Here is a 17,500-nt window from a genome sequence, read left to right on the forward strand (position 1 = left end):
GCATCACAACTTTCTCGTAAACTGGAAGAAGTGCCGTCTAGTTCCTTGTGTATTAGCAATGCTCATCAACATAGTCATGTCCCTTGTTCTCCTCAGCTCTCTCAGTCTACAGTTTCTACTCCTAGTTCCCCTCAATCTACAGTTACACCCCCTCCCCTGTTGTGTACTTTTTGTAACAGGTCTGGTCATTCGAGCGATTTTTGTTACCACCGTAGGCGCCAGGTACACAAGTCAAAACTGTCCCCTGTTCGTAGGAGTGTACCTACTGTTTCTTTTAATCTATCGCATGACCTTTCCAGAGTAGAACCTCCAGGTAGACTCAGTTATTGCCATATTCATGGTCAGTGTAAACATTCGACTGATCAATGTTTCAAGGTTTTGAAACTTAGGGATGAGACTTCTCACCAGCCTCGTCGACCAGCGGAGTAAGAGTAAGTATGATGTGGTGCTTGGCATTGATGTCATTGACCAATTGGGAGGTGTTACTGTCTATCGAGGAAAGGTATACTTTGGTGTGGTGTCAGTTAATCAAGAAATTGAACAGGCCACTGTGGGTGATGGAAATTGTGTGAAAGCTATCATTTATGATTCAGATTTCCATGCCTGGTTTGATGCACAGAAGTGGACTGTCAAGTGGTTGTGGAAGAGTGATCAACCTGTGAAATTTAATAATAAGATAAGTTGTTACAATAAGAAACTTGTAGGGAGAAAAAGAGAAGAATTTGAGAAGGAAGTTGAAAGGTGGATAGCAGAGGGGATTCTTGTGCCCTAGAAGGAAGAAGTAAAATTTGGTGTTCTTGCTCTGATGGCTGTGGAACAACCTACAAAAAATAAAGCGAGGCCAGTGCTTGATTTTTGTGAATAGAATGTAAACATTAAATGTCTCATGGGTGGTGAGGTGATTGATGTATGTAGTGAGACATTACGTGAATGGCAGCACTTTGGTGAGAATGTATCAATTATTGACTTCAAGTCTGCTTATCTACAATTGAGTGTTGACAAAGAACTGTGGCCATACCGACTGGTTAACTATAAGGGTCAGATGTTTTGCCTAATGTGTTTGGGGTTTGGATTGAACTCAGCACCTTGTATTATGTCAAAGATTTTGAAGGATGTCCTAAGCAAGGATGAAACAATCAAGAATGCGACTGGCCATATGTTGACGACATCCTTGTGGATGAGACAAAAGTATCTGTTGATGAAGTGATTAGACACCTGAGTAAATTTGGATTGATAACTAACTCTCCTGAGTCACTCAATGGAGAAGCTGCTTTGGGGTTATAACTATCAAAAGCTGAAGTTGAGTTGATGTTTCATAGAGGTAATGAGGTGCCTGAGACACTTACAAAGAGGGAATTGTCCTCTATTTGTGGTTCATTAATGGGACATCATTCCATGGCAGGATGGTTGCACATTGCATGTAGTTTCATTAAGAGAAGAGCTGGAGGCTCATGTTGGAAGTATTTTATTGGAGAACAGACAGTGTCGATGATTAAGAAAGTCATCAAAAAAGTAAAACTGGAGAATCCTGTAAGAGGGAGCTGGTGGGTGCCCAACGTTAAACATGGTGTTGTGTGGTCAGATGTCAGTAACAGATGCCAGTTGGAGCAGTTTTGGAAATTAATGGTATGACTGTGGAGGATGCCACTTGGCTAAGAGAAAAAGATTATTTCAACCACATTAATGTCACAGAATTGGAAGCTGTGTTGAAAGGGGTGAATCTGGCCATTAAATGGGGGTCTTACCTCTATAGAGTTGAGGATCAATTTGGCAATGGTTGGTTGAAAAATATGATAAGTACTGAGAAGTACGTTCACACAAAGGGAGCTGCTGAAATGATTATTAAATGGCATTTAGGAAATCTAAAGGAGATGGTTGATGAATTTGGGTTGAATATTGCTGTGTCAATAGTACATACATACATATACCTAGGCTTTTCCCCCCTTACAAGGGAGGTAGCCAAAAAGGAAAAGGCATAAAATCATTCCCACCCATTCCATCCCTGAATACACTCCACACCCCTCCACCCTCCCTCTTATCTTAACACCTCCAGGATGATGGGTCATCCCTGCACCTTGTCCACTGCCCTGGGTCAGAAGCAGTGTCGCAAGACACAGCACATCCACAGCAAGGCCGCTTCATTAAATCGGCGATCCCCCCTCTCCGTCCCCCTATGCATATAAGGAGAAGACGGGGAGAAATCCCTTCAGGCTGCATCAAATTTTGCTCACACATACTACCTCACCCCCATCCCCCCCACCCATTCCACCTCATGCATCACATCATCATCCATTCACCCCTGTCTCCTATCCTCTCCCGTCCTTCCTCAACAGACATTCCCCTCTTCCCCAAAGCCCCCTTTACCCCATCCATCCACCTCATCCTAGGATGTCCCCTCATGTTCACTCCCTCCACATCTGCCTTCCATACCTCTTTTACTAGTCTTTCTTCACTCATTCTTTCCATGTGTCCAAACCATCCTAATACTCTTTCATCAACCCTATCTCCCAACTCCCTTTCCACCCCCGTTCTTCTCCTCACCTCCTCATTTCTCACTCTATCTAGCCTAGTAACCCCCATCATACTTCTCAGACACCTCATCTCAAACACATTCAAACTTCTTCTCTCTTCCTCTCTTATGTTCCATGTTTCTGCCCCATACAGTGCTGTTGGCACAATCACTCCTTCATACAGTCTCCTCTTAGCATCCATTCCCAAATGTCTATTCCTCATTACACTCTTCAATCCACCAAGGCATTTACTCGCTTCTCTCAATCTACATTCTACCTCCACCTTTTCCTGCCACATTTGCACCCAAGTATCTAAAACTATCCACTTCCTCCAGTCGCTCTCCCTTAATGCTCACTTCCAGTCTACTGCCACTTTCACTCCTTGTACATCTCATCACCTTACTTTTACCCACATTTATCTTTAGCTTTCTTCTATCACATACTCTCCCAAACTCTGTCACCAACTTCCTCAGTCCCTCCTCCGATCCTGCTACAAGTGCAGTGTCGTCAGCAAAACAACAGCAATTCCACGTATCGTATCATCTTTGCACACCACCTAGTGATACGATATGATGCAACAGGGTATTGTACCCACTTGTTGCGTATCTGTGTACAGCAAGTGGATGTGTAACAAGTGGGTACAATACCCTGTTGCACCATATTGTATCACTAGGTGGTACGCAAAGATAATACAATACGTGGAAATGCAACAAGTGTGGACCCGGCTTTAGATGTCCATCCAGTTGTGGGTCCATGGTCCGCTTCTGAAGATGCAAGTGATGATTCGAACGAGAAATCGTGTCCTGAAGAACATGTACTGTAGAGCCATCGGTGGTTGATGAGAATAATCAAGAGGATCTTCAGCGTCCTCGAAGGAATACAAAACTGCTTGTTTGGATGGCTCATTATATCACAGAGTAGGTACATTTTCGGTTGGATTAATTTCAACATTTTATTTTATTTTTTGTTTTTTACATACATACATATACCAAAGGCTTTTTTCCCCCTTATAAGGGAGGTAGCCAAAAAACAAAGGCATAAAAAACACTCCCACCCAATCCATCCCTATCACACTCCACTCCCCTCCACTCCCTCTTATCTTGGCACCTCCTGGATGACAGGTCATCCCTGCATCTTTTCCACTGCCCTGGGTCAGAAGCAGTGTCGCAAGACACAGCACATCCACAACAAGGCCGCTTCATAAATTTGGTGACCCCCACCCCCTCCATCCCATCATGCAGAAAAGGAGAAGACGGGGAGAAATCCCTTCGGCCTGCGTCAAATTATTTCTCACACATACTCCCTCAACCCCCATCCATTCCACCTCATACATCACATCATCCATATACAACCATTCTCCTTCCACCCCTGTCTTCTGTCCTCTCCCATCCTTCCTCAACAGACATTCCCCTCTTCCCCAATGCCCCCTTTTACCCCATCCATCCATCTCATCCTAGGTCACACTCTCATGTTCACTCCTTCCACATCTGCCTTGTTTTTTTACTCTTTTTTTTTTATATATAGTTATGTTGTTTCACAGGTGATTGGTTGTGATCTTAAGATCATCCAGGTACATGAAGTGTTTGGCAAAAGGTTGCCCACTGGTATTGGTGGTTTTGGAATTGTGTGGTCCTGGAGAAAGGACAGGTTATCTGTTGGTGTTGTCCTATTGTAGGAGCTCCTTCCAGTGTAAGTCCTTTCATTTAAAGTGGAGTTTCACCTGTTGGTAAACTAGAAGGCAGATGTCATCAAGAGGTGAGCCCAATTGAATGACATTCCTCTTACTGTTGTCTCTTTCATTATCATCTCTCCATCTGCACACTTTACCTTTTCTTCTCTACTTGATTTGCCTCCTCTTCCTCTCCTAATGTATGTATGGGGGAGGGGGAGTATGTGTGAATGATAATTTAATGCAGTCTGAAAGGATTTCTCCCATCCCTTTCTACATAAGGGGACAGGGGGGTTACCAATTAAATGAAGTGGCCTTGCTGCATTGCTTCTGACCCAGGGCAGTGGGCGAGATGCAGGGATGACCCATCATCCTGTAGGAGCCAGGAAAAGAGGGAGGGAGGGGTGGGGAATGGGAATGGAGTATGTGGGGATGAAATGGGTGGGAGTAGATTATGCCTCTGACTTGAACTATCTCCCTTGTACAGGGGAAAAGGCCCTTGGTATATGTGTATATGTATACATGTTTGTGTATATATAAATATATATATGTATATATATATATATAATATATATATATATATATATATATATAATATATATATATATAATATATATATAATATATATATATATATATAAATATATATATATATATATGTATATATATATATATATATATATATATATATATATATATATATATATTTGAGAGGAACAGAGGATAATTGGTGAGGAACAGTGTGGGTTTAGGACAGGTAGGGGTTGCATGGATCACATTTTTGTGGTAAGGCAGATATATAAGAAAGCTTTAGGAAAAGGTAAGGATGTTTTCTGGGCCTTTGCGGATTTGGAAAAGGCTTATGACAGGGTAGACAGAAAGGCACTGTAGGAGGTATTGTAGATATATGAGATAGGAGGAAAGCTGTTAAAAGCAGTTAAGTTTTTACAAGAGTAGAGCTTGTGTTAGAATTAGAAATGGAGAGAGCAAGTTGTTTGGGGTAACGGTGAGACTTCACCAGGGATGTGTCATGTGACCATGGCTGTTCAATTTATATATGGATGGGGTGATGCAAGAGTAATGGGCCGGGGACTGGAGATGGTTAAAGAAACTGGAGAAAAATGGGAGATAAACCAGTTGTTGTTTGCTGACAACACTGCACTTGCAGCAGGATCAGCAGAGGGATTAAAGAAGTTAGTGACAGAGTTTGGGGAGGTGTGTGAAAGAAGTTGAAGATAAATGTGGGTAAAAGTAAGGTGATGAGATGTACAAAGGTAGATGATCACAGCAAATTGGAAGCGAGTATCAAGGGAGAGAGACTGGAGGAAGTGGACAGCTTTAGATACTTGGGGCAAATGTGGTGGGAAAGGAAGGAGTGGAGGTAGAGGTAGAATATATTGAGAGAAGGAAGTAAATGCCTTGGGGGATTAAAAAGTATAATGAGAAATCTACATTTGGGAATATGTACACTTGTATATATATATATATATATATATATATATATATATATATATATATATATATATATATACAGGGTGGAGTATAAAGATCTTCAACATTTGGAGTGGGCACCATGCAGGCTGTAGTGGCAGTAGAGATGTAGGACAGGCCTCATTCAGTATGCTCCTAGGCTTTATCATTTTGATTTGCTTCATCAATCATTACAACAATTTCTCTTTTTTGAAGTTTTGTTGGGTATGTTTCCTGGGCATTTAATTTCTTGAACCCCTTGAATATGATGATGCCTATGTAGGCATTATGAGGTGTTACATGGATGCCAGTGTCAGCTTCCTGATTATATCTACTTTATAGTTGTAGCTAAGTGACACTCTTATTCAGTGAATAGGCCTGATAACTTTTTCAGTGGTTACAAACATTCTGGGTGAAAAAGAACGTGTATAACAGCTGTAACTTTATATTTCATAATGAGCGTATTGTGATGCATCACCGTACATCAGGTAGCTGAAGTGTGTGTGAACATTTGACTCATATTAAAGAGATTAAGGGGACAAGTGGGGTGCCCGGCCAGGTTACCAGATTTAAGCCCTTGTGATTTTTTTTCGTCTGGGGAGACCTCTAGGATAAGGATTTCCAATGTTCTCCTTGAACTCCTAATGATTTGAAGGAAAGGATCCAAGAGTAAATAAATGCAATTCCATTTAACATGACATGGAGAGTCATCTAGAACTTCAGGAAACATCTCCATGACTGCATTGCCAACAATGGCTGCCATTTGTCTGATATAATCTTTATGTAATTTTTAGATTATTTTTTTCAAGACAGTTGTGTTTTTTATATATCCATTCAAAATATGGATATCTTTAGTCCCACCCTGTGTGTGTATATATATATATATATATATATATTATATATATATATATATATATATACATATATATTTCTAAACAGAAATGTAGTAGCACATTTGTAAATGACACACAGGAACCCACAGTCGGAGAGTTTCCTGAAGAGGGCTACAGTTGATAGCCGAAATATAGGATTCTTCTTTATTCAAAGTTTATTTTCTCCGACTGTGGGTTCCTGTGTGTCATATATATATACATATATATATATATACATACATACATATATATATATATATATACATACATATATATATATATATATATATATATACATACATATACCAAAGGCAATTTTCCCCCTTATAAGGGAGGTAGCCAAAAAACAAAGGCATAAAAAACACTCCCACCCATTCCATCCCTATCACACTCTACTCTCCTCCACCCAGTTTCCTCCCTCTTATCTTGGCACCTCCTAGATATGGGTTATTCTTGCATCTTGTCCACTGTCCTGGGTCAGAAACATTTCTCACTCTATCCAGCCTAGTAACCCCAAGTTTTTGCCCCATACAGTGCTGTTAGCAAAATCACTCCTTCATACAATCTCCTCTTAGCATCCATTCCCAAAGTCTATTTCTTGTTACACTTTTTAATCCGCAAAGGCATTTACTCACTTCTCTCAATCTACATTCTACCTCCACCTCCACTCTTCCCTTTCCTGCTACATTTGCACACAAGTATCTGAAACTATCCACTTCCTCCAGTCTCTCTCCCTTAATACCCACTTCCAGTCTGCTGCCACTTTCTCCCCTTGTACATCTCATCACCTTACTTTTACCCACATTCATCTTTAACTTCCCTCTCTCACACACTTTCCCAAACATTAACTTCCTCAATCCCTCCTCTGATCCTGCTACAAGGGCAGTGTCATCCGCAAACAACAACTGGCTTATCTCCCACTTTTCTCCATTTTCTTTAACCATCTCCTATCCCTGACCACCACCTTGCATTCACCTCTCGCACCACCCCATCAATGTATAAATTGAACAGCCAGGGTGACATAACACATCCCTGACAAAGTCCCACCTCTACTTCAAATCACTTCATTTCTAATCCTGACACATACTCTACTACTCTTATAAAAACTCTTGACAGGTCCTAAAAGCTTTCCTCCTACCCCATATATCTGCAATACCTCCCACAGTGCCTTCCTGTCTACCCTGTCATAAGCCTTTTCCAAATCCATAAAAGCCACCCCAAAAAAAAAAAAAAAAAAAAAAATCCTTACCTTTTCTTATAGCTTTCTCACATATCTGTCTTACCACAAAAATCTGATCTACACAACCTCTACCTATCCTAAACCCACACTGTTCCTAACCAATTACTCCCACTGTTCCTCTCCTAATCCTTTCAATCAAGACCCTCCCATAAGCCTTCTCAACTACACTACAAGCTAATCCTTCTGAAATTACTACACTCACACTTGTCCCCTTTTCCCTTGTAAAGTGGAACTATAAAGGCACTCCTCCGGCACTCTAACCTCTCTTAAGGGGGCCGTTGCGGTGAATTTCTGATTAATATTTAAAACAAAATTGAAATATTCTAAAAAAATTCCCTGTCATCTAGTGGCTTTTGGCAAGCCAGTCCTGAAATATTCCAGTGAAATACCAAAAAATAAAGGAGTTATGACTAGTTTCCTGACCCCCAATGCTTCCTACTCTACCCTCGACCACTGGTTTATCATGTTCGTGTATATATATTTTAAAAAGAAAAAAAAAAAAGAAAAAAAAAATTGAAAGCAATTTCCCTGTGATCTATTGGCCTTTAGTAACCCTGTTCTGTAATATGTCTGTGAAATACTAAAAAATAAAGGAGTTATGACTAAATTTCTGACCCCCCCTCCACTTACTACACCACCCTCGACCCTTTGCTGTATTATGTTCATGCATATATACATATAAAATCGAAAGCAATTTCCCTGCCATCTAATGGCCTTTTTGACAATACTAAAAATATAAAGGAGTTATGACTATTTTTCTGACATCCCCCACTTCCCACTACAACTTCGCTGCACATATATTCGACTAAGTTATTTCATCGCAATAAAAATGGCACATAATGCGATGTATTTTGTTATTCACTAATAAAGACTAGCTGGAAACTTGTCCTACACGTGGGGAAAGCACTTTCCACTCGAATACGTCAGAAACGTGAGTAATCTGAGAGAATTATTGTGAGTAGGCGGAGAAAGCGAATTGTCGCACCTTGGAGAACTTTTATTTATAATCATTTCAAGAATGCCTCAACTTTCGAAAAAGAAGCGTGCATTTCATGAAAGAGCTAAGAAACTGAATCAAATTATTGTGAAAGAGTGTACTTCTGCCTCGATTATAACTGGAGATGATCATTGTGACAATGAGGGAGGTGGTGCCTCCTGAAACCCTCGCCTTCTGAGCAGCTAATACCTTGTAAAAGGAGGGACCAGGTATCAGCTACACTTTATAATAACATGTGTATGACATAGAATGCATGAAGATTGGCGCAGAGAAAAAAATCTAAATAAAAAAAAAAAAATGCAGGGAAATGTATTTTGAACTTCAAAGCTCAATATCTCAAAACTACACTTTTCTCTACATTTTTTCTATCTCCTCCATAACTACTAGGCCGATTTTAATGGGGTTTAGATAATTTGAAAGCTGAATAAATTTGCAATTTTTTCATCATGGTGTTCTTTATTTTTTTGTGATGGAAGTCCATATATTGTATTCTATGTAAAAAAAAAAGAAAGAAAAAATGGACATTAAAAAAAATCTTTACCCTAAACAAAGAGGAAATTCCAAAAACTGTACAATAATTATTTAGGTATTGCTACAGAGCATTTGTAGTCTTTTTTTCAGCATGTTCAGTCAATGGATAAATGAGGAGATAGAACGTTTGTGATTTTTAATTTTTTTTTTTTAATTCATTGTTTTTCAACCAAATGATATGAAAATTGGTGGTGAACATCTCAGTATATGTATATATAACATATTAAAAATTCGCGAAATTCCGATCGTAATTGACGAAGTTCGTTCTCGAGCGCGACACCCCCTTAAACAAACATTAAATAACCTCACCAGCCAGTCCACTATAACTGTACCTCCTTTTTTTTCAGACATTCTACATGACATCCAACCAGACCAGGTGCCTTACCTGCTCTCATCATCTTAACATCTGCCTTCACTTCATCCTTCCTTATTTCTCCTCCATTTTTTTCATTCATCACTCTCATTTTCTTAGCACTTCCCACTGCAACTACCATTCCCTCACTATCCTCTTTCACATTTAGCAACTCCCTAAAATACTCTGTCCATCTTCCCCTTACTGCCTTCCCTTCCATTTTCATCTCTCCATCTGCACCTTTTACCTTTTCTTCTCTACTTGATTCGCCTCCTCTTCCTCTCTTAATTAATTTCCAAAACATCTTTTTATTACTTTCAAAATTTTCTGTCATACTCACCCCATTTCACATTTGCTCTCCTCTTTACCTCCTTTATCTTATGCTTTACTTCTCTTTTTTCTTTGTACCTCTCATATGATTCCCTCGTCCTATTTTGTAACTAATCTGTGAAAACTCGCATCTTCTCTTCTATAACCTTCTTTGCTTCCTCATCCCACCACTCACTACCCTTCCTTCTGTTTCCTCCCGCCCTCCTTGTTCCACACACCATCTTTGTGCACCTTGTGACTCCCTCCTTGAACCATCCCCATTCCTCCTCCACTCTATCCTTCACTCCCTCCCACTCCTCTCTCAGCTTCTTGTACTCCTTCTCCTTTTTTCTCATTTAAGCAGTTCACTCTAAGCACCTCCCTACCTTTTGTCCTTTTCCTTTTTCTCCATCTATCCTCCACCCTCAACTTACCTTGCACCAGAAAATGATCTGATATCCCCCACTCTCTCCCCTTAGAACATGTACATCCTTAACTCTTCCAATTATACTCCTATCTACCACTAGATAGTCCATTAACACTCTATCTACCACCCTTCCATCCACCACCCTCTCCCATGTGTACTTACAAGTATACTTGACTTTCTTCCTAAACACTGTATTTGCTATTATCAACTCTCTAGACACATCTCTACCATCAAGTCTCCACTACAATTCTTTCCTGGAACTCCACATTTACCAGTCACTCCGTTTATTGATTCATTTCCTACCCTAGTATTAAGGGCTCCCAATACTACTACATTGATGTTTCTCCCTAATCCCTCTATGAACTCATTTAAATCTATCCAAAAAGACTCCATTTCTTCTACACTCCTCTCACTACCAGGCCCATATGCACTTACAAATACCAACATCTCCTTTCCTAGTTTCACCTTCATCCACATTAATCTTGAAGAAACCTCCTTCCACTACATGTTTACCTATCTCTTCACTTACTAGTATAGCCACCCTTTCTCTCCCTCGCCCTCTCTTCACTCCTGAGAACCTCCCAACTACACTCCCAAACTCACACTCGCCCCTCCCTCTCAACTTAGTTTCACTCAAAGCAAACACATTCATCTTTCTTCTCACAAACATACTGCCTATCTCTTCCCTTTTACTCTTGTCTGTACTACATCCATGCACATTAAAAGACCCAAACCTTAGGGTACTGGTTGGAAAACTGCTAGACCCTCTTATGTCTTTAATTTTTCAGGAATATTGTATATATATATTTATATATATATATATATATATATATATATATATATATATTTATATATACATACATATATATATATAAATACATATATATACATATATATATGTATACATAGATATGTATATGTACATATACATACATATATATATATATATATATATATATACATATATATATACATATATACAGTACAGTATATATATATATATATATATATATATATATATATATATATGTATGTATATATATATATACTTGCAAACATTTGGCCTAAATATAAATCTATATATATGAAATGCCTAAATCAAATGAATTACCAAACAACCTTAGTGAGATATAAAATGCTGTCATGTCTACAATCTGGCCTCAATTTTGAAACACTTTGGGGAAGAAATGTACAACCCTCTTTTCATCCAATCAGCATTTTTCTTATGCCATGCACCCCATTTTCATCCTGATTAGATTTGTGTCTTTACATTTTGAGGTTTGCTTTACTCTCTGGCTTTTAAGCAAGACTATTTAAGCTCAAAATTGTTTATTTCCTCTTTTAAGTTCTCACAGAAACACTGTTCATCCATGTTGTGGGACAAAAGTTGGCACATGGCAATAATATATAATGGCATTTATAAACTTGAATTCTTCCCTTAATGTATGAAATGCTTTGGACATAAGAGTATTGGCAATTGTAACAACTTACAAAAATTAAAAGAAATTAAATTTCCATTGTAATAATGATCCTCCCATTCCTGGAATGCTTAGGTCAACCTTTTCAACACTGGCACACTTCAGAGACTTTGCACTACCCAAGGTCATGTGCTTCTATACAGCTAAATGGTGGACTTGACTAAAATAGGTCTTGTAGTATCCAAGCCTTCTTCATTTATCCATGCCCTAGCTCTATAAAATCACTAATCTTTGGTCAAAACAAAGGCTATAAAGTACACCACCAGAGTGAAGGGGTTATCAGCAAAATGGAGGACTGAATCCAAACTATATGAGAAACAAAATGTGAACCCCTCTCAACATTATGCAATTATAGCAACTAACACCTGGTTGTATCCCAGCCATGAATTGTCATTCCCAGCTAAAATAGCATTTCTTAATACCTCTGGCCATAGAAACAATGTTAGCAGCTAACCATATAACAGCAGATTAAATCAACACAATCTGCACTATTGTCTCTGACATCAATGATATAAACACATTAATGTAAAGAGTTAGGCTAACACAACTGATACAGTGAATATCCAATCCTAGCCACCAGTACTCTCCTCTCCATTTAGTGGTGTGGTCATAATCACTTTGCCTGAGCAAAAGCCTGCTCCTCTTCTTGATCTTCTTCGGATTGCACAGGCTGACCTCTGATAAAGATAGGTGCACATTCTCCTCTGACCACTTCCGCTGTTATATGCACACTCACTATGTCTGATCCAGGGATTTCAAACATGGCATCTAACAGAAGGGTTTCCTGTAACAGATAAAGTGAAGCTATAAACTTTCATATAAAACACCTGCTACTATGTCACCTGCAAACTATGAGAAAGAATTCATGTCAGAAGACGTATTGTAACACCACATACAACATTTCAGACAGAAAAATGTTTCAGCATACTTCAGCACGACTAAAAAAAATCTATCTACATTTTCAGTATCATACAAATATCTACTATGTCAGTGCTTGCACCCATAATGTTCTTGATCTCTGTAAATAACAAGATACACTAACATGTTTGCAGATGCTGCTGAGATCATGCATAGGATAAAAAATGGAGACAAATGCAAGTTGTTACAAATATATCTAGATTATATATATATATATCTTTATTCAACCACACACAACTTTTAATTCCATGCCATCGCAATCGAGACTGAAGAATCGCTCGATGGAGACATTTTGTTGGAAATTGAAACGTGGACGAGCCGAGGATTCGAACCCAGCTAACCCATAACAAAGTTACAGTGACTTAAACCAATGCGCTATCAAGAGAGATATAAGTTGAGTACGATTTTCTTATATTTGTATGCTCGAATTACATACATCTACACGAAATATCGCGTTCAACCCACCTCCGCTATGATATTGCATTTAGCTAGTATGTGCACGTGGGATAGATTATACATCTACACTGAATGGTTCCCAGCGATCAATTGATATCTTTATTCAACCACAAACAACTTTTAATTCCATGCCATCGCAATCGAGACTGAAGAATTGCTCGATGGAGACATTTCCAACAAAATGTCTCCATCGAGCGATTCTTCAGCCTCGATTGCGATGGCATGGAATTAAAAGTTGTTTGTAGTTGAATAAAGATATCAATTGATCACTGGGAACCATTCAGTGTAGATGTGTAGATATATATATATATATATATATATATATATATATATATATATAATATATATATATATATATATATATATATATATACATACATATACCAAAGGCTACCCCCCCTACACAGGGGGGTAGCCAAAAAGAAAAATGCATAGAAATCACTCCCACCCATTCCATTTCCTATACTGTAGGGGCTCAAGCGCCAGTTCCCACGATTTCAGGTTTTTGCATGTTCTGGGTGCTCCATCTCTTCTTGATCATGGGCCAATAGACTGGGATAGGATTCTCTACCTTATTCTCACTGTATCGAGGGGTTAGAGTTGCATACTGAAGGGAGAGTGAGGTAGACGTGCATGAGGGGCCGGACGACATCCTCGATTACTAATGGGCACAACATCTTCCCTGGAATGGTGAGTGTGACTAATATTGTGTGAATTTCATGTATTTATTGCGATTTGTCTCTGGTAAAAAAAAAGTAAAAAAAACAACAACGTAATTTAAAAAAAATAATTAAAAATAATTACAATGGATAATAAAATTCATACTATATTACATATTTTATACATGTATTTACCTTCCATTTTGAATGTTTATTTACATGCCACACATATTGGGAATATTGGGAATCGTACATAGGTGTGCATAAATTTGCATATCTCAATAATAATATGCAACAAAAAATAATGAAAAACACATAGCAAAAAAGATGTTCGAAAGCTCTCAAATGATATATTACAGTTTGATTTTTACGCGTAAATAATGTCTGTAATATGTACCCATACTTTAACGCTTAATTACTCGGAATTCCTAATTTGGCGCTTGAGCCCCTACAGCACGCGGCTCCTCATATATTCCACTCCCCTCCACCCTCCTCCCTCCCTCTCATCTTGGCACCTCCTGGATGACGGGTCATCCCTGTATCCTGTCCACCACCCTGGGTCAGAAGCAGTGTCGCAAGACACAGCACATCCACAGCAAGGCCTCTCTCCTTGTACATCTCATCACCTTACTTTTGCTCACATTTATCTTCAGCTTCCTTCTTTCACACACCTCAAACTCTGTCACTAACTTCCTCAATCCCCCATCTGATCCTGCTACAAGTGCAGTGTCGTCAGCAAACAACAACTGGCTCACCTCCCACTTTCCTCCATTTTCTTTAACCATCTCCAACCCCTGACCCACTACCCTTGCATTCACCACCTCGCACCACTCCATCCATGTAAAGATTGAACAGCCAGGGCGACATAACACATCCCTGACGTAGTCCCACCCTTACCTCAAACCATTCACTCTCTCCATTTCTAATCCTAACACAAGATCTACTACTCTTGTAAAAACTTTTGACTGCTCTTAACTACTTTCCTCCTATCCCATATATCTGCAGTACCTCCCACAGTGCCTTCCTGTCTACCCTGTCATAAGCCTTTTCCAGCTCCATAAAAGCCCAAAAAACACCCTTACCTTTTCCTATAGCTTTCTCACATATCTATCTTATCACAAAAATCTGATCTACACAATCTCTACCTATCCTAAACCCACACTGTTCCTCACCAATTACTCCCTCTGTTCCTCTCCTAATCCTCTCAATCAAGACCCTCCCATAAGCCTTCCCAACTACACTCAACAAGCCGATCCCTTTGAAACTACTACACTTACACTTGTCCCCCTTTCTCTTGTAAAGCAGAACTATACAGGCACTCCTCCAGTCCTCCAGCACTCTACCCTCTCTCACACAAACATTAAATAACCTCACCAGCCAGTTCACCATAACTACACCTCCTCTCTTAAGATATTCTGCATGGCATCTATCCAACCGAGGTGCCTTACCTGCTCTCATCATCTTAACAACTGCTTTCACTTCATCCTTCCCTATTTCTCCTTCATTTTCCTCACTCATCACTCTCATTTTCTTAGCGCTTCCCACGGTAACTACCTTTCCCTCCCTATCCTCCTTCACATTTAGCAACTCCCTAAAATACTCTGTCCACCTTCCTCTCACTGCCTTCTCTTCCATTATCATCTCTCCATCTTTGCCTCCTTTACCTTTTGCTTTACTTCTCTTTTCTTTTCTTTGTACCTCTCATATGACTCCCTCGTCCTAATTTGTAGCCAATCTATGAATGCCTGCTTCTTCTCTTCTACACCCTTCTTTGCTTCCTCATCTCACCACTCACTACCCTTCTTTCTATTTCCTCCCGCCCTCCTTGTTCCACACAACATCTTTGCACACCTTATGACTCCCTCCTTAAACCATCCCCATTCCTCCTCCACTCCTAGTTCTACTCTATCCTTCATTCCCTCCCACTCCTCTCTCAGCTTCTTCTTATACTCATTCTCTCCTTTTTATCCTCATTTAAGCAGTTCACTCTAAGTGCCTCCACACCTTCTGCCCTTTTCCTCTTTCTCCACCTATTCTCCACTCTCAATTTACCTTCCACCAGGAAATGATCTGATATTCCCCCACTCTATCCCCTTAGAACATGTACTTCCTACCATACTCCTGGTCACCACTATATAGTCCATTAATGCTCTATCTGCCACCCTTCCATCCACCACCCTCTCCCATGTGTATTTATGCTTGACTTTCTTCCTACACACTGTATTTGCTATCATCAACTCTCAAGTCACATCACCATTGATTCTCCACTACGATTTTTACCTGGAACTCCATACTTCCCAATCACTCCTTCTATTAGTTTATTTCCTACCCTAGCATTTAGGCCTCCCAATACAACTACATTGACATTTCTTCCTAATCCCTCTATGCACTCATTTATATCTACCCAAAAAGCCTCCCTTTTCTCTATGCTCTTCTCACTACCAGGCCCATACCCACTTACAAAAACCCACATCTCCTTTCCCAGCTTCACCTTCATCCACATCAACCTTGATGAAACCTCCTTCCACTCCACTACACGCTTACTTATCTCTTCACTTACTAGTATAGCCACCCCTTCTCTCCCTCGTTCCCTCTTCACTCCTGAGTACCTCCCAGCTACTCTCCCAAACTCACACTCGTCCTTCCCTTTCATTTCAGTTTCGCTCAAAGCCAGCACATCCATCTTTCTTCTCACAAACATACTGCCTATCTCTTCCCTTTTATTCTCATCTGTACCACATCCACACACATTAAAAGACCCAAACCTTAGGTTGCTGGCTGGAAAACTCCCGGACCCTCTTATGCCTTTACTTTTTTTAGGAATGTCCCCTTTTGGGGCTACAGGAAGTAGGACCCCTAATCCCATCCCCTGTCCTGTTTTTTGTTGCCTTTTATGACTCAAGTGGAAAGACTTGGTGGTAGCATTCTCTTCCCCCACCACAGGGTAGGCAAAAAAGGAAAAGAATATTCAGAGAAATGGTACAGGACAGTAACAAGGGGTTGGGGGACAGCATAATGGAGGGACAATCATAGTATAAAAGTGTCATCATTTCTCTATGAACAGAGTTTTCCTCTATCATAGACAAAATGATGTGTGACTCTGGTCCGTAGGGGTGCCCCATATAGACCCTAAAGTATCAACTGCATGCTACTTTGCCACAATAACATGCAGCCAATACCCCAGACAGGGCTATGTATATATATATATATATATATATATATATAATATATATACACATACATGCACACACACACAAACATATATATATATATATATATATATATATATATATATACATATATATACATATATATATACTTATATATATATATACATATATATATATATATATACACATATATATACATATATATATATATACTTATATATATATGTATATATATATATACATATATATATATATTGCAGTAATTCACAAGGCACACATGAAAATAATATGCAGAAAAAACCACTGGGAAATAAGAAGCTTAGTACGAACGTTTTCGTCTATTTAAGACATTATCAAGGAATACACAACAACAACATAGGTGGATATATACATAAAGTAGAAGACAAGCTAGGAACATGGGAAGAACACACAAGATGCTTCAT

General features: G+C 39.3%; 1 protein-coding gene across 7 annotated transcripts in view; it reads right to left on the bottom strand.

Annotated features, from left to right (window-relative positions):
- Window positions 1–11,688: 11,688 nt before the first annotated feature.
- Window positions 11,689–17,500, bottom strand: part of LOC143030915 (ATP-dependent clpX-like chaperone, mitochondrial) — a 160,885-nt gene continuing 155,073 nt past the window's right edge. For all 7 annotated transcript variants that reach the window (XM_076194166.1, XM_076194167.1, XM_076194161.1 and 4 more), the window contains one exon: window positions 11,689–12,638. In XM_076194166.1, coding sequence (XP_076050281.1) covers window positions 12,468–12,638 — 171 coding nt within the window. In that variant the 3' untranslated portion in view covers window positions 11,689–12,467. The remainder of the gene's footprint in view (window positions 12,639–17,500) is intronic.

Source organism: Oratosquilla oratoria, chromosome 12, assembly GCF_046742065.1.
Source record: "Oratosquilla oratoria isolate Oo_2021 chromosome 12, ASM4674206v1, whole genome shotgun sequence".
Classification (NCBI taxonomy): Eukaryota; Metazoa; Arthropoda; class Malacostraca; order Stomatopoda; family Squillidae; genus Oratosquilla; species Oratosquilla oratoria.